We start from the raw sequence: 25438 nt of genomic DNA, 5'->3' as shown, positions 1-25438 counted from the left end.
CATGCTTCCTTTTCCTTCATGAATGTGAAATTGAAAGCCATCCCTTAGTCTCTTTTAGAGCAGTTTTACAAAGCAATGATTGCTCAAAATAGGGTGTCCCATCGGTGATCCATAGTCCTCTGAAACTTTCCCCATGTTCACCAGCCATGGTCTGCTCTCTGCCTCAGCCTCATTTTCTCACATTCCATAACCACAATGTCACCCACTGATTGTCAATACACATGTAAAGGCATGGCCAGTACACATGGGGAGGTCTCCAAGAGTAATCTGGTGAAAACCTGTTTGCCACATTAGCCTCTGCCTTTCTACCTTCATCAGAGTTCAGTTGCCACCTCAGCCTTGTTTCAAGTTGTAGATGACGTTTTTAAATAAATAAGTTGGCAGGTGAATCTTTTAGTCTAAAAGGAGTAAAGCAAGAACAGACAGCCCGCTCCCAATCAAATTCTCGGCTTAGGCAGAGTATGCATAAGACATAAAGAAATGTGGCTAGAATCACTTAGCGCTCAACCCCCCCCCCCCAAAAATTCTTAGGCTCTGAAAGATGAAAAAAACAAGAATAGAGGTGTTTAATTGTACTTTCTGAATTTTTATTTACTGGCTCATTGTTAAGTTGAAGCACTATGCTGAAGCAATGGTCAGCAAAATTCAGAGAATGACATGTACTGTACTTGCAACTGCTGGGAAATGTCAGGATTGCTTCAGAACAGATGCATTTTCATTCATTGCCAAGGAATCAAATCAAAAAGCAAAAGGAATATTAATGTAAATTAATTGCATTAAATATGGAAATATCATAATTGTATACAGGTAAATTTACATACAAAATATTATTTCCCCATTTGGTCTTTAAAAGTTGATTTCTTAGATAATATTAGACTTCTTCCTTTCTTCTAAATATTATTTTTTTTACCCTGTTCTCATTCTCATCTCAGAGAATGTCGGCTGGCGGCCCCCAGGGGGAGGGCCTTCTCTGTGGGTGCCCCGGCTTTATGGAACCAACTGCCGGTGGAGCTCCAGATGGCACCGGATCTCCGCTCCTTCCGGTGCGGGTTAAAGACCCATTTATTCGAACAAGCTGGCCTGGCCTGATGGGGGAATGTCTGGGTTTTTATGGGTTTTTATATTTGACTGTTTTAATTGGGCAATTTATTTAATCTTTTTTTAAACTTTTGTATCTCTATTTATATACCCTGTTCACCACCCTGAGTCCTTCGGGAGAAGGGCGGTATAAAAATCCAATAAATAAATAAATAAATAAATAAATAAATAAATAAATAAATAAATAAATAAATAAATAAATAAATAAATAATAATATACTAAATCAATCCTCTCCCCTTTAAAACCAAAAACATGGCTTTAAATTTCTTACATGCTTTACAATACTTTGTTTTCAGCTTTCAAGTAAGATTAAAAAGAACAATCCTATTTAATAAATTTGATAAATTTATTTTCCACATCATCCGAAGCAAAAATACATTTGATTTTTATCCTCTTCCATTTGTCAATAAAAATACTTTCCTCAGCTCTTAATTCTAGACTAGGGTGGGAGGAGATGGAATATCTCTGTCACATAGCTTGTAAGAATCATGAATATGGAAATAAAATACATGATAATGTCTATGGAGATTCTCAGTCACCCAGGTCATGGTTATCCCCAAAGTGTTTTTTTTCAAAAGGAAGCTGAGCTTTGTTTTTCCTTGAGGACGTTTCGCTTCTCAACCAAGAAGCTTCTTCAGCTCTGAAACTTCTTAGAGCTGAAAAAGCTTCTTGGATGAAAAGGGAAACATCCTCAAGGAAAAACAAAGTCCAGTTTTCTTTTGAAAAAATCACTTTTGCAACAAATACATGATACCACAAATGAACACAAAGAAATCATTCAATACTGGATTGACTGTACTGATTAGTATCTGGAAAGTCTCTTTCTTGTCATTCAATGATATCAATTATTTGGAAATGATAAACGATGTTAATGATTTGGAAACATTCATGTGGGGAGGGAGGCAATCTCTTTACCTTGAAAAATGTATCATTTATTGTCCCTAGAAGAATACGTAAATCCTCCAGAAATACAAAGCACACACATGCTTTTAGAAATTCATGGGCAGTTTTTTGTTCATATGATGTGCTGCAATATTCTAGTGACAAACGTAATATTTGCAGTACAATAATCTTGTTTTCTCTTGTAAATATGTTTTACTGGTTTTTTTTAAAAAATATCACCATCAATATTTGGTAAACAGTATGTTGTCTGGGTTTGTATTTACAAATAATCAACCACCGTTAGTTTCTATAGTCATATTCCACATAGTTGCTTTTTTTCTTGATTTTCCCTTCTTCCAATAATATTCTCTTTTATCAACCTTAAATTAGTACATTTCTTGATAATTTTAAAAAATAACAATTAAATATCTATGAATATCCTCCACTTCATTATTAAGCTTCTTTTCTAATTAATCATCTGATCACCTTATCATAGATCCTGTTTTTAGAGCTCATTTAAATTTATTTTCCCCACAATATTCCAAAGAAAACATTTTTACCTGTTAAAATTTTCTTAGTTAATTACACTTATATATTGAAGTCTTTTTCCTCATATGAACCATCCTAACACTTACATTTTTCACATCTTGAAACTGAAAGAACAAAGGAAAAAATAATATATTGTCTAAAAAAAACCCATATCACTCTTAAACTAGAATACATTTATAATCAATGTTTCATTTTAAAGCATACTCAAGTCTTAAAAATCCATTATATTTAACTATTCAGTACAATAATCTTGTTTTCTGATACTATTGGTGTCCCATCTCTCTAAGCCACTAAAAAAGTAAAAATGTCACTTCGACTGGTCTGAATGTGCTTCTCCCTCTTGCTTTAGCATTTCTTTTGATGGTAATGAATTTATACCACTACCTCTGTAACCTCATTCCCCTGAGTACTTTTTTAATTTCCTCTTCCAGAAGAAGGTACACTCAGCAGATTTAATGAAGTTGGCCAGGATACCCAGGTGCAGTTGTTGAAGTACAGCATTTTTTTTAAAAAATGGAAAATTATCTGAACATACAAGCTTTGGAGAAAGCAGCAACTGTATACAAAAATGGACAGATTTTTTTCTGGGATGGCGACTGACAAAAGTAAGATTAGATTAATATGACAAGAGCACTGAAGTGGAACAGCCTAAGCTAGATTTACGTCAACTGAAATTACAAATACTAAATATGGAAAAAGGAAAGTGTGGGAAGGCTTTTCCTCTCTCTTTTTTTCTTTTTTCTTTTTTCTTTTTTTGAGTTCAGGGAAAATGCATTTATTGCCTTGAAGGATAAGAAGAACCCTGCTGGATTGGACAAAGGAGGGTTATCCTGACTTCAGCGTTGTCAAGCCAGATACCTCCAGAAAGGGTACAAACAGGCCAGACAGGCAGGCAATCAAATTTGGTTGCTGCCTTCCTAGACAAGTGCTGTGAAAAATTACAAAAGGAAAACAGAGACAAATGCACATTCAAATGGAAATTATAATAATAGCCAAACAGTCGACAAAATACATTTCAACAGCATTTTCGTGAAAGCCAGCTCTTCGGTCCTCTCCTCTTCTTTATAACTTTGATAGCATTCATTTCTCTCTTCTGTCATTCTGTTTTTAACTATTTGAGGGTTAAATTACAGATAGTCCTTGACGTACGACCACAACGGAGCCCAAAATTTTATGTTGCTAACTGAATTTTTGCCCCATTTTACTTTCTTGCCACAGATGTTGAAAGAATCACTGCAGTTGTTAAATTAGTAACTCGGTTGTTAAGTGAATCTGGCTTCCCCATTGACTTCGCTTGTATGAAAGTGTCCACATGACAATGGAACATTGCAACTGTCATAAATATGAACCAAATTGCCAAGCATCCGAATTTTGATCATGTGACCCTGGGGATGCTGTAATGGTAAGTGTGAAAAACGGTCATAAGTCACTTTTTCAATGCCATTATATTATAACTTTGAATTGATAATGATAATGATGATAACTTTATTGTCACTTTGAATGTACACCAATCGGCATACATCAAAATGAAATTTCGTTGCATACAGCTCTCAAAGGGTCACCACGTCCGATATATACTCCTTGTTCGTGGCCCGCTCGAATTTCACATTGTCCATTTTAGTCTCTAGGGAGTGAACGATGGCACACAGGACAGATGGAAATGGGGCTCCATGTGGATTAGCCCTCAAATTTGCTTGTATTCTGACAACCTCGCCTTCTTTCCTTTTTCTGATCCTGACTCTTCCACCCTTTCCTTAAAGAGGCCTTGCTTCTTTTTGCCCCTGGAGCACGCTGCTGCCGCCGCCACCAACTCCTCCAAAAGCCTCTCTCTCTTCCTCTGGGCCTGCCGACAACCTTATCCAGTTCCTTCGCTCCATAAGCTCCAGGTCCTCTCCTCCTCTGCCTCCTCTGGAAACAGCCCTGATTTCCAATACAATCCATCACTGGGCCAGCAGTCAGATCTTGCTGCTGGTAGAACAAATTCAAACAGCGCCAACGACTTTTAATGGTCTCACCAACAGTTCCAAAACAACTAGAAACTCGCCATGCCAGCAAAGATTGTCGGTCGTATTGTTACTAAATGTTGTAGGTGGGGCTACTCAGTATCAGTGGGTTTTTTTTAACTGTGTACGCTGTCCAAAGTCACGTGCAAGTGAGATGGACAGCTATATAAATCCAATAATTCAATAAAAAAATAAATAAGTCATTAGCTGAAGCAAAATGAGAAATAATTGACATATCAAAAGTTGCTGGCCAACCCTTCAGTCTCCATTATTTTAAAAGCAAAAATAAAAATAGCAACCACATCAACGAAACGCCTTTGGCTGTATGGGCTGTACATTTGGTGCTGTGCATAGGTAAGAAAGACTACATAATCGTGTTAACCTAGCACATCTAACAGGTCAGACTGTGTCCACCTAGGTAGGAGATACTACAGTTCACAATGCATACATTGTGTTTAGCATCTACACAAGCCTATTTGTGCCCCCTGATGGAAAGGATGCGTCATGATCACTCGAGCACAAATGCTTTGTGCTAAAGGAGAATGCAGAGGGCTTTCTAATTTTAGGTTATTAGCACACAAACCAAAAAAGCATTCATCTGGAAACTGCTGCTATTGTCTTTTTTTTTCACTACAAACATGCTTTTTCCTCCAAAGATGGTAGCATGGAGGTTTTTCCTATTCTGACAAAAAGGCATTGTTGGAAAGGGAAATGAGTAATCTAATGTTGTTGAATCACACACACCTCAAAGAAGATAAAGACTCCACACATGCAAGATTGGGACACAAATCATGTGAATGTAGCATCAACACAAATTGGGGAGGTGAGCCACTTGCAGATCCTTATAATGACCGATACAGTTTAGAAATGTAATCTACATACAGAGTTGCCTATGAAATAAAGCTGACATAATCTCCTGACTTGATCATGTTAACATTATGAAGAAAGTGTTCGGCATTTAATATTTTCCTCCCACGAAGACTCAGATTCAAGAGAGAAAACTGTACCATAATAAGAGACCATTTTAAAAGGCATTAGGAATGGCAAGGAGCCCTAATTTTGATGATTTTTGAGAGAGCTGCTTCTCAAAACTTGGGTGATCCTTTCCTCCTATAAAGTACACACCACTATTGTCTCTACTTAGGGTAATTTATGAAAGCTCCTTTGTTACCCATGGAATCTTATTTAATCAGTCTCCAATGCAGATATCCATCTTCTAGGTAGGACTGGATTTCATCCTACACATTTAAAATTGGTTCCAAAACTGCAGAAAAACCAATGTTTCACACTTGCAAGGAATATCTTTGCATGCTCAGAATACAAAACTTTAGATTTGAATCTTGTAGAGTTCTGAGACGATCAGGTTAAGGTTTAAGATTTATTAAATTTGTATGCCGCCCTTCTCCCTGAGGACTCAGGGCAGGTCACAACAATAAAAAGTTAAAAGATATAAATACAAAGATTAAAAGAGGATTAAACAATATAAGAAATAAGAACAATTTAAACTAAGAAAAAACCAAATTTAGAAACCATGATCAGTCCAGGCCCGCTTGTTGGAATAACCAGGTCTTTAGGTCACGGAGGAATGACCGAAGGTCAGGGGCCATCCGCAGCAACGGGGGCAGTTCGTTCCAGTGGGTCGGTGTGCCCACAGAGAAGGCTCTCCCCCTGGGGGTCGCCTGCCAGCATTGCCTGGCCGACGGCACCCTGAGGAGGCCGACTCTGTGGGAGCGAACCGGGCGATGGAAGGTTGACATTGGCAGCAGGTGGTCTCGTAAGTACCCCGGGCCTAAGCCATGTAGGGCTTTAAAGGTAATTATCAGCACCTTGAATCACACCCGGAGGGCAACCGGAAGCCAATGCAGGAGTGGTGTAACATGGTAGTATCAAGATAGTCCCATAAGCACCCACGCGGCTGCATTTTGCACCAGTTGAAGCCTCCGGGAGCACTTCAAGGGCAGCCCCATGTAGAGAGCATTGCAGTAATACAGGCAAGAGGTGACAAGGGCATGGGTGACCGTGCATAGGGCATCTTGGTCCAAAAAGGGGCGCAACTGGCGTACCAGGCGAACCTGTGCAAAAGCCCCCCTGGTCACGGCAGTTAGATGATCTTCCAAATTAAGCCGTGAATCCAGGACACCCAAGTTGCGGGCCCTTTCTGAGGGGGGCAATAGCTCCACCCCATCAGAAGAGATGGAACCTGTTGGACAGGTTCAGCATCATATTAAAGTAGTAATATACAGTAGAATCAGTAAAGTAGAATTATCTTATCTGGAGGCTCATCACACACAAAGTTTTAGTAACTATGTGACACACCATAGGTACTTGACCGAATAATTTCCAAAAAATAGGTTTAATTTGCAGGCCCTAGGACAGCCAAAATTTGCAGAATTTTTGGCTCAATACAAATATTTATTTATTTATTTATTTATTTATTTATTTATTTATTTTATTACATTTATATACATTTATATACCGACTATAGAGATAGTCCTCAAGTTATAATAGCAATTAGGACCGGCATGGCATAAAACATGAGATTCACTTGTACACATTGCTTAGTGACAGCAATTCCAGGCAGCCCTAGATGCCGTCATAACTCCATGATGTGCAGGTTGTTAAGCGGGAAGAGATGGGAGTCCCAGGTAAGGAGCACAAGGGTGCCATGCAGGAGTGGAGGGAGACCTTGGGAGGTCCAGGGCAGGGTGTACGTTAGTCATAGGAGCATCCTCACAAGCTGAATGTGAGCACGGGGAGGGCATGTTGTGGCAGACAGAAAAAGCAGAAGCGACTTACTGAAGCAACTTTTGGGCTTTCTTGATGGCTTCACCATTATCTTTGCTTCTGGGGAGCCAGCAGGAAAGGTTGCAAAAGGCAATCATATAGCTGTGGCGCCCTGCAATGTTATAATTGTGAGCTGAGCACCAGAGTGCTCAGATTGGGATCACATGAACGAGGGGGTGCTGCTGTGGCCGGAACTTTGAGAACTAGTTGTAACTCTCATAGATAGACTAATGCTGTATTTTATGTATAATCTTGATTTCATCTTACTATATGGAGGGGAGCTGACCACATTATACACAATATTCTTGCTTTGCATGAGAAAGTAATATTTGTCTTAAATACAGGTGATGACCATTTGTTCAGTCAAGTTGCAATGCTGAATGAATTGTAGTGATGACTGGTGCTCAAAATTCTGGCCATTTCAGTGGTCCACAATCACATTTGGAAGCCTGGTGACTGGCCTGCATTTATCAACTGATCCCAGCATCTCGTGGTCATATTCTTCTGCCCCGCTTAAACTGCCTCTCTTGTAACTCCCCTCCACCACATCTATTAACTTCCTCCCCAACTCTGCCATTTTTAGCTGCTCAGCGCTCTGCTGCCTACCCCTGCCAGACCTCCAGTTTCTTCCTCCAGGAAACAAAGTAACCAAAATTAGAATCATTAGTCTAGGACAGGGGTAGGCAACCTTGGCTCTTTTATGACTTGTGGACTTCAACTCCCAGAATTCCTGAGCCAGCAATGCTGGCTCAGGAATTCTGGGAGTTGAAGTCCACGAGTCATAAAAGAGCCAAGGTTGCCTACCCCTGGTCTAGGATATAAATCTCTCCCACATGGCGTCGACTGTGAACAGGGAATTTCATGACTCAGCGTCCCCTTAATTTAGGAAACTACTGATGCATGTTATAGGCTGTAATTCAGAAAACGTGATGGCAAAATAGCATGATAAACTGATCAAAATGAACACAAAATGGAATGCCACCGATGACCTCAAGAGCAAATCTCTCCCTCTCCTCCCCCTCCCCCCACTTTGGCTCCTGTGCCGTAAGTGTTCTTATTTGATCTTTTAGTTTAAATATCATCTTCACACCCCTAACTGCCACGCAATTCCTATAGCAATGCTATAAAACAAGATCTCAAATTTGAAAATATGCGTGACTAAATTGTCCTAATTTTACCCAGACCTGATCACGAATAAGAAATTGAAAATAGTTGTATTTTTTTTTCTTTCTTCCTTTCCTAATTTTCTGTTCAAGAGATGAAACTGGGTGGGAAACATATATTCATTTCATTAAGAACCATTTGGCAGCTAAATAATTATGCAAAGAACCTTTTTCCCCTTTTATTTGACTTAGCTTCTTACCTGCTAACTAGAACACTTTTTAAAAATCGTGTTTCTGCTGTAGTTAGGCTGTGGGCACCACATATCTACACAAGATTTCATTTTAAGCAGGGGAGGCGGGAAGCTAAAACTGGGGAGCACTAATTCTCGGGGTTCACTTTCAGAGGGAACAAAACTCTAGATAATTGCAGAAAACCTTTACAGCAAAAAGTATTCCAACTCTAAAATAATCTCACGAGATTGAAATTGTTCCTACAGCAAACCCATATTCCACACTGAGTAGTTAAAGGGACTTGGAGCTACCCTTAATCCAATCCAGTACCTTAACTTCCATACAGACTCTCCTTGTCTCTTTTTCGTTGGTTTAGTTGCACAAAATAAGGCTATTGCACAAAATAACCCTTCAATACACATCTAATTATCTGATATAACATTTGATTTGCTTTCCTTATTTGTTCTTTAATTTGTATCATTTTGTTAAATAAATGTTCCCATAGACTTTTGCAGAGACCTTTCCAACTTTAATAATAATAATAATATTAATAATAATAATAATAATAATAATAATAATAATAATAATAATAATAATAATAATAAATCTTTTTTTAAGAATCTCTCTGCTTAGAAATGTTCACTGGTTGTCTTCTTCTTCTTCTTCCTGGTGTTTTCCTGCCGATGCAGGGCCCGCTTTTCAGATCAACAATGATGTTTCAGTGGTATCAAAAGAACACAGGATAAGAGATACTTTGTGCTCACATCCTAGGAGTTGCAACTAAGCTCTTCCTTGTGCATTTTGTTATTCCTGAGTCATTTCCAGAAGGGAATTGGGCAATTGCAGCAAGGTCTTTAAAACAAAGGGGACAGAGTCTAAATCCTAATATTACAGTATTAGCATTTAAAAAAGAAAAGAATGGAAGACTACCACTAACCATTTACCTGAGGCAAAACAGAGTTTAGATCAAACATGTCAAACTTGTGACGTCACATGATATCGCGCAACATATTGGGACAGTTTTGCCATTGCTGGCAATAGCGTGGGCATGGCTTCCAAGTGACGTGTCTGGCCCGTGGTTTAGATGGACTACATTCTTGGATTTTCCCAAGTTTCCACCATCATTGCTACTACATTGATGCACAAGACCATCTTACCAAACTTTGATTATGAGAATAGTTATAATAATCTACCTTCTAACTGGCTCAAGAATGGCTAAGGTCTAAGTCATTTTTAACCCAAAATGGATTTGTTTGGTAAAACCAGCTCATTGGCAGTTCCCTCATTATATCAACTTCTAGGCCTTCTTTAAAAAAAACATATAAATCCTATTGATAGAGAAAGTTTTGCAACACATTTGTGATAGTCTAGAACTAGAATTAAGGAGAAACTTCCTGACAGAACAATTAACCAGTGGAACGCCTGCCTCCAGAAGTTGTGGCTGCTCCAGCACCAGAGGCTTTTAAGAAGAGACTGGACAGCCATTTGTCTGAAATGGCATAGGATTTCCTGCCTGAGCAGGGGGTTGGACTAGAAGACCTCCAAGGTCCCTTTCAACTCTATTATTCTGTTATTCAGTGTTTCCCAACCTTGATAACCTGAAGATGAGTGGACTGGAAATTCTGGGAGTTGAAGTCCACCTATCTTCAAGTTGCTCAGGTTGAAAACCCTGTTCCAAGGAATTCAATGGTGGGATTGTGGCAGCCATCTTATCTTTATGGACTTCCTCTTGCAGATGCCCCTTTTCTCTTCCTAACATGCACCATATGGCCCACCAGAGTCCCAGAAAGAAGTCCCCAACAAAGACATCCAAGACTTTTCAGAAGAAGAACAATCCATCTTAGTAGCTGTTTCTTCTTCTTCCTTCTACTCCTCCCCCTCTTCCTCCCCTCCTACTCCTCACTCGCATCAGCTTTGCCAAGGAGGTTGCCAAGCGATGCCAGTCTCTACCTGCTTTCTCTCAGATAAATGTGTTTGGTACAAATCCTTCTCTCAACAAACGTTTGAAACATGTTTATTTAAACTAGCTTGTAATTAGTAAGTTGCTGTTTTCAAATGTTTTTGTTCTGCTTTGCCTGAAGATTTTCAACACTCATTAAATCTTACTGTTTTGTTCCTCATATTTGGCCTAATTACTGGTATTACGGTTTTATCATCAAATGCCAGTGTTTTGTTTTGTTTTTTAAAATGAAAGAGATGGAAAACATGTATCAACTAAGAATTGAAATCAGGGGATGAATTGACCTCGAAAACAGCAGATCAACTGTAAGGGTGTAGAAATTTTCATTCTTCTGTTACCACTGTCCCTGAAATCCATGTGTGTGCTTTACTACAGGCAGAATAGGAATTTCAGACGGATTCATTTCCTCCAAAATCAAGGCCTCCATCCTGCCTACAAGTAGTAAATAAAAAGATTATGTGCATTCACAGAACAGCCACGAAGCAATAAAGAAAAGCGGATCTGCAAAAAGCATGTATTGAAACCGAGCCAGACAAGGCTACACATTGCATTAGTGCTTTGCTAGTAACAGCATTATTTTTTTAAAAAAATCTCAAAATGGTATCTTGAACGCTTTTGAAGAAATGCAGCCTTTGGAGATCAAGATTTCAAACATTTCACTCCTTAAATAATTTCAGAGTTGGTCGTGATACCTTATAGGATAAGCATGGTATTTTTTAAAATCTTCCTGCCCCTGAGTTGGCCAACAAGCGATCCATATTGAGAGAATTGGTTTCAAAGACCATTGTTTAGGTTTCTAAGCCTACCCTGTGCCTAGAGATAAGGGCTCATTATCCCTATCACTCATACACATACATTTACCTGGTTAAATAACTGAGTGGTTGAAAAAAAAAGAAACCACAAAAAGAAAAGGGTATATTTATGTGTGCTTCCAAAAAAGCAAATTGTGAAGGTAGATTACTTACTGGAATATTGTGGTACCCGCTCATTATGGTCAATGCCACAACAAAGGGAGAAGGAGCAGTTATTGAAAAGAAGGCTCTCTCATAATGAAGCCTTAACCTAACATTCTCCTTTTTGCCTAACAAGAAACTTCCTAAATGCTTCCTGAAGTAAGCAGGGCGTACAGCAGCACCATCAAAACTGTCCTTTCCTTTCCACATAAATCCAGCGATTGTATTTCAGACAGGTAGCTAGCAACCACAACTCTGTTTATCACAAGCAAAAAGGGGGAATTATTGGGATGGTGCATCTCTTTGGATGGAAAGGCAAAACGGTAACTTCAAGATGCGAAAGAGAATCAAATTGCGATCCGTGTCTGCCATTCCTTAAAGCAATTGAATCTTTGTCTGGGGTCGCATAGCAGTACTTCATATATTATTACTGTAATATGAATTATATGTATTTAAATAGTTAAATGGACGTAAGTGAAGTCAAATGAAACATTGTGCTTGTCTTGGCTTTGACCATTAGGGAGTGTGGCCCCTATTAGAATAGAATAGAGCTGGAAGGGACCTTGGAGGTCTTCTAGTCCAGCTCCCAGATCAAGTAGGAGAACTATACCATCTCAGATAAGTGACTGTCTAGCCTCTTCTTAAAAATCTCCAGTGATGGAGGGCCCACGATTTCTGAAGGCACTGGTTAATTGTCCTCACTGTCAGGAAGTTTCTCCTTAATTCCAGGTTGCTTCTCTCTTTGATCAGTTTCCAACCATTGTTTCTTGTCCTGCCCTCTGGTGCTTTGGTGAATAACATGACCCCCTCTTCTTTGTGGCAGCCCCTCAAATACTGGAATATTGCTATCATGTATCCCCTATTTCTTCTTTTATTTAGACTAGCCAAACCCAAGGTCCCTGTCACAGTTTTTAAGCTAGGTCTTCCCCAATCTGTACTTGTACCTTAGATTTTTCCTACCTAAATGTAAAACTTTGCTTTTCCCCACACTGAACTCATTTTGTTGGATAGGGCCCATTGTTCAAGTTTGTCAAGATCTTTTTGGATCCTGAGTTTGTCTTCTTGGGTATTGGCTACTCCTGCCAGTTTGGTGTCATCTGCAGATTTGATGAGTTCCCCTTCAATTCCCTTATCTAAGTCATTGATGAAGATATTGAAGAGTACTGGGCCTAAGACGGAATCTTGTGGTATCCCACTGCTTACTTCTCTCCATGTGGATGTAGTACCGTTGAGGACTACTTATTGAGTACGGTTTGCCAGCAAACTACAGATCCATCTGGTGGTAATGTTGTCTATTCTACCTTTTTTTAGTTTACCAAGGAGTAGGTTGTGGTCTACTTTATCAAATGCCTTATTGAAGTCTAAGTATACTACATCTACCGTATTTTGCTGGTCTATTAGATTAGTCACTTTGTCAAAGAATGAAATAAGATTGGTTTGGCACGATCTGTTTTTAACAAACCCATGCTGGCTACTAGTTATAACTTTGTTTGCTTCTAATTGTTCGCAGATCTGTTTTTTATCTTTTCTAGGATCTTCCCAGGTATTGATGATCAACTGATTGGTCTATAGTTTCCTGGGTCTATTTTTTCCCTTTCTTGAAGATAGGAACCACATCAGCCCTCTTCCAATCCCCAGGTACTCCCCCGGTGCTCCAGGATTTTTGAAAGATGTGGTGCAATGGTTCTGAGATAACATCTGCCAGCTCCTTTAGAACTCTGGGATGTAATCTGTCAGGTCCCGGTGATTTATATCCGTCAAGATCGGATAGGTGTTCTCTTACCATTTTCTTGCTTATTTTAATTTTTGTTTCTAATTTGACTTTGTGTGGTTTTTTTTGTATGTTGGGCTATAGTGTCTTTTTGTGTGAAGACTGACACAAAGTATGAGTTAAGCAGCTCTGCTTTCTCCTTGTTGCCTGTAATTTCCTTGCCATCTTCTCTCTTTAGTGGGCCTACAAAAAAAAAGTAAGCCTCTCAAAAAGCATATGTAGTCTTCAACATGGAAAAAGTTGAGCAACCCTGGAATATTCAGTCTGCTCCCTACTTGATTAATTGATTATATGTCATCAGTTGGTGTCAACCACATGAGTATCTAGACTGAACTTAGTCCATCATTGTTATAATTAAATCCATTCACTTTGTCACTGGTCATCTTCTTTGCTTTCCCTGCCCCCTTCCAAGCTTTATAAACTTTTCCAAAGACTTTAATACAGGTAGTTCTCAACTTACATCATTTTGTTTAGTGACCGTTCAAAGTTACAACAGCATCGAAAAAATGATTTCTGACTTGTTTTTTACACTTAAGACCATTGTAGCAGCTGCATGGTCGCATTATCAAAATTCAGCTGCTTGGCAACTGACTCATACTTATGGCGGTTGCAGTGTCCCAGGATCATATGATCATCTTTTGGGACCATCTGACAAGCAAAATCAATGGGGAATCCAGATTCACTTAACAACTGTGTCACTAACTTAACCACTGCAGTGATTCATTTAACAACTGGGGCAAGAAAGGTCAAAAAATGGGGCAAAACTCACTTAACAAATGTCTCACTTAACAAATAAAATTTTGGGCTCCATTGTGGTCGTAAATTGAGGACTACTTGTATTCACTTAATGCAGGCATGTCAAACTTGCGACATCACGTGACATCGTGTGAAGTATCGGGACTTTTTCCCCATTGCCGGCAATGGGGTGGGCACGGTTTCGGTGTGACGCATCTGGCCCGCGGGCCGGCAGTTTGACATGCCTGACAATGCATCTGAAATATGAAAAGTGAGAACCTCTGCCTTGGTAATGACCTAAGCAATGAACTGACTTCAACTTCTAGTATTAGAAGTTCTTGTAATTAGGGATGACTATCAGTTCATTAGCATGCTTTATCATAGCAATTTAAGGTTTAGAGATGTTTTGAAAGACTTTCCTTCTTTTTCCTTATCTGTTTTCATTTCTGGTCACTTTATAGATATTGTTGTAATGCTACTTCTCGTCTCTTCAAACAGCTCTCTGAATTTTTTTAAGTCCCTTTCTGAATTTTTCTTTTCCTGTCATGGTTTTGCCTTCTCTTCTCTTTGTAGTAGTTTCCATTTGTTGTAACATTGTTTTTTTTTCTGTTTCTTGATCACATTTATCCCTTAACAACGTCTTTCTGTTCATTCTACAGCTGCTTTAGTTCCTAAGCAATTATGTTCAGAATCTTAAAGCAATTCCTGATGTTCTTGAGAAAGGTGGGAACATTTGAAAAATCATGTTGTGGAAATTGGTTTCGCCTTCCTCTGCTTTAGTTTAATTTGGAATCTTCACTAACAACTTGTGAATTCTTCCACAATCTGTGGCCAGGCCTTTGCTGTTATAACCTCTTGTATTGATAATATAGTCCACTTGATTTCTGTGTATTCCATCTAATGATTTCTATTTGTGTAAGTATCATTCTGGTTGTTGGAAAACCAAGTTGGCAACAAATAAATAACTGGATTGTCAGAAATTCATAAGATACCCCCATGCTTCATTTATCTTTCCTAGGCCATGCAATCTAACTTAATATTTCCAGTTCTCATACTGCAGTTTCCAAGCAGACATAGTTTGTCTGTATGTTCTGTCAATTTCAAACTGAATTTTGATCATCAAACTCATCAACCTCTTTTTCTGTTTCAATGGTGGGAGCATAAACTCGGATAATTGTCATATTAAAAGATTGTCCACAAAACGTAACTGATATTATTCAAGTCATTGACTGCATTGTTGCCTAGGAATTTTCTGCATCCTAAGTATGAAAACAACACTGTTCCTTCTTTGTTTTTCTTGTCGTGAGTAATAAACAGTGCAATCTTCTCATTAAAGGGATCAATTCCAGTCCAACTTAACTACCTGGTGCATAAGAAGTAATCATGTAGTCGATCCATTTCATCTTTGTGGATTGAGATTTTCCATATTTGTGCTTCTTACGTTTTATGTTCTTGCTGTAATTCTGTCTTTGCAACTTTTCCTATATGGCAACATCAGCAACTAAATATCCCAAAGTTTTTGGCTATGTCATAAACACTAATAATACCCCCAAAGATCCTCAGCTCTTCTTCAGTAATATATTGTGTGCCATATTACATGAGAGGCCCAGTGGTGGGATTCAAATACCTGAACAACCGGTTCTATTATGTGATGCAGGCCTGGGCCTCCGATGCCTAGAACGGACTTCCGGAAGTGGCATCATGCACTTCCAGTGGGCTGTTCTAGGCCTGGGAGGCCTCCTCCAGGTCTCTGATGCCTAGAGCAGACTTCCCAAAGTGGTATCAATGCACTTCCAGTGGGCTGTTCTAGGCCTGGGAGGCCTCCTCCAGGTCTCTGATGCCTAGAGCAGACTTCCCAAAGTGGTATCAATGCACTTCCAGTGGGCTGTTCTAGGTCTGGGAGGTCTCCGAGGCCTAGGCTGGACTTCCAGAAGCCAGCCGGTTCTCCGAATTCAGGTAAATTTAGTTACCACTTCTTCTGAACCGGTGCGAACCAGCTGAATCCCACCACTGGAGGGGCCTATCATTTGGCTCAATATCATCAATTATATTTTCTATCTATGTGGTTTTCATAGTAAAATACAGAATAAGTTTATCATTGCCTTCTCCCACATAGTATGAATTGATGAGTTTGCAATTGTCATAAAATGATCTTCTGTCTCCGGCATCTTCCTGTACTGCGGTTGCTCAGTATAGATGCCTGCTTATTTTAGGTGGCTTCACATTTTGGTTGACTCTGTTGGGATTACATAATTTTGGCATATACTCTCCAAATTCTACCCTTATCCCTACCAGGAACACCTCTCTCCCAGCCATAATGAAGCACAATTGGATTTTTTTTTAAAAATCCCATTTATATCCCGCCCTTCTCCGAAGACTCAGGGCGGCTTACAATCTAAGAAGCACAAATCAATGTACTTAGCCATAGCCTTCATTCTATGTATATGCCTGCTTATTAGGGCTTTCGGGCCCCCCAAGTGGCATTTTACAAAGTCAGCTTATTGCCCCCAACAATCTGAGTCATTTGGGGGCTACACCCTACTAATATCCCAGAGAATTCAAGACTTCTAGACATGCAAGTTATATTACCAAAAGCAATGAAAAGTGAGCCACTACAGTGCAGCAGCAGCAACAACAACAACAACATGTCTATCTTCTAACTAAGCTTTTAAAGATAGGCCTTTTTTAACTGGTTTATTAGAATGGGCAGCCATTACAAATTCAATAAAATTCAATAAAATAAAATATCCCTTGCTTTAATTCTTTTGATTCAAATGCATGTTAAGAATTTTTTTTCTTTCTCTTTAAATCTTGATTCAATTTATATTACTTCAATAACATTACAAGTTCACAGCACTTGGAATAGTTCATTGTCACCACATTGTTATATATTATTGTAAGTCCTGTGTTGTTTTTCAAAGACGATCTTAGGTCCTGACGATGGCATTTGTAGGAATTTAGCAACAGGATACAGATGACCACATAGTGGACTAAACTGTTCTTCCTCCCAGCAGGTTTAACTCGTCAAGTCTTTTTTAGACAAATTTGTCTCCTCCTGATTCATGGCAATGTATAAAAATATGTGGGATTTTGTGGATTTTTTTCTTTATATGTTCTTTCTGGGGAAAGAACATATACTAGAGGCAACCAAGCAGCTTCTCAAAGACATGTATGTTAAAACATCCCTCCCCAAAGATGTATTTCTAAGTAACCTTTGCACTACTGATAGAACAAGATATTTAAAGCAAATCATTGTTTTCAAATTAAGGAAGGCCTTAATCTTATACAGTTCAATGCAGCAGTTTTAGAGAGATTCCTTGTAAATGCTGAATCTAACCATTCAGTGAAGGAGTTTTGGAAACCACCAAACATGCCCTTTCTGTATTGCCCATTTTATGCTGAAACTGTGAGCTAATTCCACATCTAATGGAATATCCTGGTCACTCTGAACAATTCTATTTAAAAAATTTATTCTCAGATTCAAATGACTCTATTTCCTTATGTGCAGCCAAATTCTGACATGTAGTATGTAAACTGCATAGCAGTTTACATATTGCATGTATGTAACCTGTTTATCTATGTAGCTGATCGATCTCATTATGTATCCAACGCATTGGATTTTATGGATTGGCCAGTAATCGCAATAAACATTCTATTCTAGTCTGTATTTCAGGTATTTTTAAAAATGTAATTTGCCCTTCTGTTGAATTTTCTGTGACTTTTTTTTAGCCATAGTTTTAGATTGTCTTTTTCATGCCATTTTTCCATTTACTGAATTGTGGAAAAGATTTGATTGGTTTATTATAGGTTTGGCTGCTAAGGGTAAGAATATTGTTAACGCCGTTATTAATCAGCTTACCATTCTCTCTCTAAAAAAATATGCAGCAACAAACCTCAGGGACACATTTTACTTTTTGTTTAATTATAGATATTACTTTCCTGAAATACTTCTGCCAGAATGCTACAACCTTTTCCACAGATCCACATGAAAAAATGTATCTTTCTATTTTTCATTCTTTCCAGAATTATTGCATCATTTGTAATGGGGCTAAAGGCCTTCTCTGTATTACCTTTACCTACCATTGTAACATTAAGGCCTCTAAGAATCTCACTGATACTTAGAGGTATCTCATTTTTTATACAAATCTATATCCACTTCCCATAATGTATAATTGTATTGCGTATATTCTCAAAATCATTCCTTTCACTTATGAATGATAATTATTAATTTTAAAATTCCTGACCACTTTATCAGATTCAACTTGAAACCACCTTATCCAAGATACCTGATGACCTATTTTGGATTCTCTTTCTTAGTGCATAACAATTTGTTGTTATAAAAACTTCTTACGCTGTATAAACGACATTGTCTCCATAGCTTGAGTATAATTGTCCAAGGGTAACTGCATACCTACCCTTCATCAATAGAAGTAATTTTTAATGACAGGAATATTGATCTTGTTAGAATATGAAGCAAGATTAACCAAGAGTAATTAGCAGAGTGGCAATGTAGCTATAATGAGATTTTATTTTTCTTCTTTTCAAAAATAAAAACAGACTGCTAGATTCGGATACCTATTGACAAGATATTTCTCAAGAAGGACCATGCATTTTGGCTTCAAATAAGGAACTTTCCTCACTGTACTTGACTGTAATATTCTTCTGCTTGATTTTGTTTTTACTGAACTGATTTATGTGCTTTCAATCCCTGCCAATCTGACTAGCCCTTTTCTCTTTCTTCTCCTTCACATCTGTGAGACAGAACAAGGTCACTGAAAAAAAAAACTTCATAGATCATTTTCCATCTGGCTATTTTCTTGTGGGAGATAGGCACTGCAAGCAGAATGTTATAGTATTGAACATTAAGACTAGATCTATTTATAATGATAAGTTCTGTATATGTATTATATCCCATGAATTGTTTTACCCCTACATTAACAGCTTTCTTGATATTTATAGAGCCAAGTACTGTGTAATACCTCACAGAAATTATATAAATTGGCTACAAATTATACATAAACAATTCAAGTTCTAAAAATGCAATGGAACAAATGGAACTAATAATAATACAAGAAACCACCCTGCTTGCAATTGCCTGTATTTTTAGACTACTTCAATAATTCTTAGGTCCTTGGTTGAATTATGAAGTTTCCACCAGTCATAGACTGTACGGTAGATTACCCACACATAATTAATAGTAATAATGCTACGTTACTAATGGGGAGGACAAAAATGCCAAATCCAGTCTAAACATCTGGCCAACTATGCAACCAAGGGTAACAATAGTGCCTCAATGAGATGTAAAAGCAGAGTGATAGGTAAGCAAAAGGAATATGTGGGACAATCATGAGTAAGGTTCCTGATCACAAATCAGTGCAAATGCTAATATAGACTGGCTACACAATTTTAATAAGAGCAGATATAAGAATTACCCTTTTTAATCATAAAAGTCCCATGATGATCATCTGTTAGGCTTGAGTTAAAACGCTGATTATTCTACTACCATTTTATCTACCCAAGTGGAGGTCGGTAAAATGAAGACCCAGATTATTGGGGGCAATGTGCTAATTCTGCAAACCACTTAGAGAGGGCTGTAAAGCACTATGAAGCGATATATAAGTCTAAGTGCTATTGCTATAAAAGCTTTTTAATCTGCATATTAATCTCATCATTTGAAAGGTTACTCTGATAGATTCTACCACTTTAACCTGCCTTTTAGTCTGATGAAGCTTTGACTTTTGAATAGAGTCTGTATATACGTATGGGAGTAGCTTCTGAAAACAATTACTTTTGAGAGTGGTTGATTTATCAAGAAAATTGAACACTTTATAAAATTATATATTTTATTTTATCAGTTTTTTGTTTACATGCATTCAAAAATATTTTATAACCTGATATGATTTTTTGGAAAAAAATAGTTTGCTTTTCATTCCTTTTTTATATACAGCAAAAGAGCTTAGCAGTTTTTATTTTTGCTATAATTAAATTTTATTTTAGCACTTTAGCATATAAAGGAATCAACTATATATTTAAATGAGAAATTTAAAAACATTGAGCTCTACAAGTTACACATAATGATTTAAGAAGATGGACTTGTTTATATTACATTAACTTGTTGCATTAAAGTATATTTTATAAACACTAATACTGTAACTCCATTTATTTATTTATGCAACATATACATAAATGTATTATCATTTATTATATATATTCCATTTTCATAACCCTGAATTTATAAAACATGTATATTTTACAGTAATGATTTTTTGTTTTCTCAAGTCTGGGGATTAGCTTTTGGGTTACCAGATCTAAACTGCAAAACTCCTGATGGCCACTAGGTGTCAGCAAACTGTTAGAATTATTTGTTATCTGGTAGACATTTGGATTTCTACAACCTGGATTTTTAGCCTGTTGTATTCACACTAAGCATTCTCAAAATCAGAGGATTATGGTTTCCTCATTGAAATAGGTGAGATTTAAGTTAGTTATGACTCATATTAATATTATGACTAATTTAAATTCCATCGATTCAACTCTGTTTAAATTCCATTGATTCAACTCTAAAAAGTAAACATGCATTCCAACAAATGTTCCAGTATTATTTTAATACTTCACTTTTTCCTTTTTCTCTTACGCTTAAGTCCACCTTCAACACCTTTTTGAACAAATTCACGGATAAATGCTTGGATATATATCATCATAATGAAAAAAAAGAACTCAAAATGCAATGTAATTTGAGAGTATGAGAGACCATTTCTTAAGATATGTATTTTTTTAATTTTTATTATAATCAAACACTAAAAGCAACTACCTTCTGCCTGAGCCACTAAAATTTAAATAGCAATAAAACTATAACATTTTACTAATGTGTTATTAATACTGCATCGAAGAATCATAGAATGTAAAAGTTGGAAAGGACCGTGAAAATCATCCAACCCAGAATTAACTCCTTCAGCATCTTTGGCAGAAGGGAATTGTGTCTTTTTAAGCTCTGGGATTTTCCACTTAAAGAGTCCAATACTCCCAAGGTAGCCTGTTGTCAAGTAGATCTTTTTTTTTTCCCCTTGATGTCCCAAAGGTGCTTTTTTCAAAAGGCAGCTGGACTTTCTTTGTTTTTTTTCCCCCTTGAAGATGTTTCACTTCTCATCCAAGAAGTTTCTTCAGTTCTGAAGAAACTTCTTGGATGAAAACTGAAATGTCTTCAAGAGAAAAAACAAAAGTGCACTTGCCATTTGAAAAAAAGCACCTTTGAGATAACCAGGATCTGGATGACTGAGAATCTCCATAGATATTTTTTCTTGATATTTGGCACAAATCTACTGTCTTATAATTTAATTTTGTTGGTTCTTGCCCAGTCTTCTGGAACACCTCTAAACAATTCTGCCTGTGACAGTCCTTCAGATAACTGAAGGCAGCTGTCATGTCTCTCCATAGTTTACTCATCTTCAGGGTAAATACACTCAATACTGCCAACCATTTGTTATACTTTTTCCTTCCTGACCCCTCATAATCTTGGTTGCCCTTTTAGTTTGACACTGTCCTTCTAAAAAGGAGCTGGATGCAGTCTGACTAGCCTGAAGTGAACAAGAATCATGATCAGATTTTTTTCAATGGTTATTGTTGGTATTCTAGAAATGCCTATTTTTCAAGAGTTTTCAGATGTGTCTTCGACCAATAACCCATAATCAAGTTGTCGCTATATCCATTTTGGCATCCTGAGTAGAATTCAGCCTTAGTGGCTTTTCACTTAAGATTCATAGACATGAGCAGAACAAGCTTTATCTTCATCTTTGAGGATTGCCCCCTGCACATTAGCTGCTCCACCGTTTTAACAATAGGATTATATATTTATAAATGAATTCATGCTTTGAAGGGAGAATAAAACAAACCTACCCCAGAGCTATATTTTGGGGTGGGGGTTATTATATTATCCTAACCCTCCTCCATTTGTTTGGTTTGGTTTGGTTACGATGCATCAGTGCATCAGTCCCAATTACTATTCTTGTCTGTCCTTATTTTTGCCAAGAACGAATGTTCTTAAGTTCTTGTTGTATTTTTATTATTATTATTGAAAAGATTAGAATGGACAATGTAAAATACAAAATAACAGAATTGGAAGAGACCTTGGAGGTTTTCTAGTCCAACCCCTGCTCAAGCAGGAGACCTTACACCATTCTGGACAAATGGCTGTCCAATCTCTTTTTTAAAATATCCAGCGATGGATCTCAATTCCTTGAGACGATCAAAAAGCTTGGGAACACACTCTCTCACACACAAAGCAGTCCTAGGCAAAAGCATATAATAAGCAAAGGTGGTAATCAAATCCTTAAAAGGTATATAATATAATACAGTAGGTTTCTGTATTAACAAGATGGTAGAGGACAGGAAGGCCTGGAGGAACGTTGTCCATGGGGTCGCGATGGGTCGGACATGACTTCACAACTAACAACAACTGTATTAACAGCCTAATCACAAAGCCTATCAGGATTTATATAAAAGATGAGGGGATGTGAGAAGCAAACTAAGCTGGCACGGTGGCTTCTATTCGACTTTTTGTTTGCCTTTCATTCCCATCTTTCAGAAAGAATATATAGGTTCAACTAATTTGATAGAAAGATCAGTTTTTAACTGTTCCTTAATTTATTTTTCAGATGAAGGTAGAATATATCTTTATTGAAGTAGCACCATTTTTGCTGGATGGCCTAGTAAAAATTTAGAGTTCTCTTTAACATGTAAATGGGAAAGTGTACTGTTTTGCATTTTCTCCTAGGTCCTCTGAATGTAATGCACTCAACATTTATGGACACAATACAATTCCTAGGCAGTCCACTTCAAGGGTAGTTGAGCTCAGCATCACTTGTCAACGCTGCCATTTTCCCCAGATGTTTGATGTGCAGTAGCTGTATCTCCAGAGGCCTCTGTTGGAGCAGGGGGGACTCTAAATATGAGAACATGGATGAAAAAAATGGAGCATAACCAAAAAAAGTGAAATAACCTGCTATAATTCTTAGGCTATTAATAATTTCAAAGCTTAGCACTCTTATGTCAATTTTGTCTGCACATCGGCTTCTTCGCAACCATAATGCTACCAAATGGAAAGGCTCAAGGGCACATTAATTGATAGTTGGGATCCATTACAACAGCAGAAAAGATTGGTGAGATTATATTACCTCCATTTGGTGGCAAAGTAGGGCTGCTATAGCGACTGCTAATTTATGAACTTAATTAAGCAGAGGGATCTCTTTTCAGAATGAGACAGGATGTCTTTATGACTTAAGGTTTCTGGAGGTGTTTTTCCCTCTGAACCTTTAGAGAAAATCTAGTGCTAATGCAGAAATTTGATCCAATTGTACTAGTAGCCTGTTTGACAAAGCCAACAGAAGGAAGTTTAGGGCAGACACATTTCCTTGATTAGGAGGACTGCTTCAAATACACCTATTTATCGATTAGGGTTCCCCTGCATAAGACATATAACAGAATAATCCTCTTGAAATTTGGACAAAAAACCTGGAGCCAAAATGAGAAGTTGTAAACTCTTTTTCTTAAAAAAAATTCACTATCAAACTGTAAGTTCCCATGTACTGACTTCTAGTTCCAGCTTCAGATGCTATTAAATATGTAACTTCTATTAAAACATGTTTCTAGACTACTTCAAAAACAGTAAAGTCCTCACATCCTGCATTTGCTTGAACTTACTCTACAAACAGAACACAGTATGAAGAGATGTGAGAAGAAGCTCAGTCAATGGTTCAATATCCTACAATGTTTTATCAGATATGACCAAGAGAGTAAAGGCTGGTAAGAGGCTGCACAGTATTGTTTTCAGTGTCCAGAGACAAAGGATCCCAATTTTGCTTTTTGGCTTAATGGAAATTTGAAGAAATGTGGCATTTCAAGAAATACAAGAGAGAATCATAGTGAGCCAAAAATACAAATTGCAGATTTGTTTGCTGCTATTTTCACACACTTGCAAATTAAAAAGATGTGACAAAAAACCAATGACAATTAAGATGATACACATCTATTTAAAGAGGGAATGCAGTGAAAATGCACTGTCAGTTCACCACTTTTAATGCCATTCATTACTAGGGTTCTTTGAAAAAGACATTGTCATACAGTCATCACTAGGTAAAATGCATGAAGAGAGGGTGAGTCTATACATTTATATTCTCAGGGTTCAGTGAAGTTGTATACTAAAGCATGTATAAGAAGACAAGCAAAAATAATTAAACCACTGAATTGCAATGGATAAAGGAGAAAGTTAGTAATGTCACAACAATAGGTTGATACAACATATTCATAAAGTGCATCCTTTTTAAAAATTTGGCTGTGTTATGATTTTTTTCACCAAAATTTGATCTCTTTTATTTTGTAACCCATTGAAAACCATAGCTGTTGATCTGTGGGATGCTATCAATTTTCAGCTGGGCTATAAATAAAATGATCTGTTACCTTAGGTAACTATATAAACATTTGAAATATAGTTTATCATATAGTGTAAATTGGGATATATTACATAGATAGTTATTAGCAATCCAGAGAGAAAACTTTACTTTCTGAAGTATTTCTTTACTTGCTTATTTATCACTTTTCCTTGAACTAGATAAAACTCATTGAGACCATTAAGAAACAAGAGAAGCATCAATATAGTTGTAGGCTTAGAGAAATAATTTTTAAAAATGACTGAAAGACCAAGCCAGAAAACAAAGTCCAAAAAAGCACTTAACAGGGACTTCGTATGCTTAATAGCTCCAAAATGTGTAGTCCCCTTAAAAAGAGAGGAGCGCGGGGAGGGGGGGGAAGGAAGGAAATATTCTGATAAGACTTACCTGGGCCCTTTTAGTACATATTAGTAGACAGCACTCTTTTTTTCATTTCTAAAATTTCTGGTTGGTCTTCAATAATCTATTAACATTTCTAAAAAAGCTAATAAAATTACCCTCTTAGAGGAAAAAAGTGATGAAGACTTAACTCAACAAAAAAGATCAGAACACATTCTGTCCAGCAACCAACAGCCAGATAAGCAGGGATTGACATCAGACAAACAATAAAGCAGAAAACAATACCCTTATTAAGGGAACTACCGAAGAGAAACCCACCACACCATCAACACAAGCAGGGAAAGCCACAATATTTAAAGAGGGAGAAAACTCCACACTCACTAGCACTAATAATGTTACCCAGTCAGGACTGAAATCTCTGCAAGCAAATAAAACGAAGCTCAGAGAGCACCAGGGATTCAACAAACTCAACTTTCTAGCATTTGAACAAGCCATGGAATGAAATAGAAAGATTTAGCATTTAACACATAATGGCGATGCAAGGATATTATTATTATTTAAGCTATAAACTTAAATGCCTCCTTAAG

At 37.4% G+C, this 25438-nt stretch overlaps 1 protein-coding gene across 4 annotated transcripts in view; it reads right to left on the bottom strand.

Moving 5' to 3' along the window:
- The window catches only part of ARHGAP26 (Rho GTPase activating protein 26), a 295272-nt gene that overhangs the window by 30575 nt on the left and 239259 nt on the right, over positions 1–25438 (bottom strand). The window contains exon 21 of one of the 4 annotated variants that reach the window (XM_083353578.1): positions 19933–23008. The exons of the other annotated variants lie outside the window; for them this stretch is intronic. Within the exon in view, the coding sequence (XP_083209704.1) occupies positions 22924–23008 (85 nt within the window). The 3' untranslated portion in view covers positions 19933–22923. Of the gene's footprint in view, positions 1–19932; positions 23009–25438 lie in introns of those variants that run through there. 4 annotated transcript variants of the gene reach the window in all.

This window comes from Vipera ursinii (assembly GCF_947247035.1).
Source record: "Vipera ursinii genome assembly, chromosome: 2".
NCBI lineage: Eukaryota > Metazoa > Chordata > Lepidosauria > Squamata > Viperidae > Vipera > Vipera ursinii.
The sequence above is the reverse complement of the archived record's forward strand: the minus strand, read 5'-3'. Positions and strand labels throughout refer to the sequence as shown.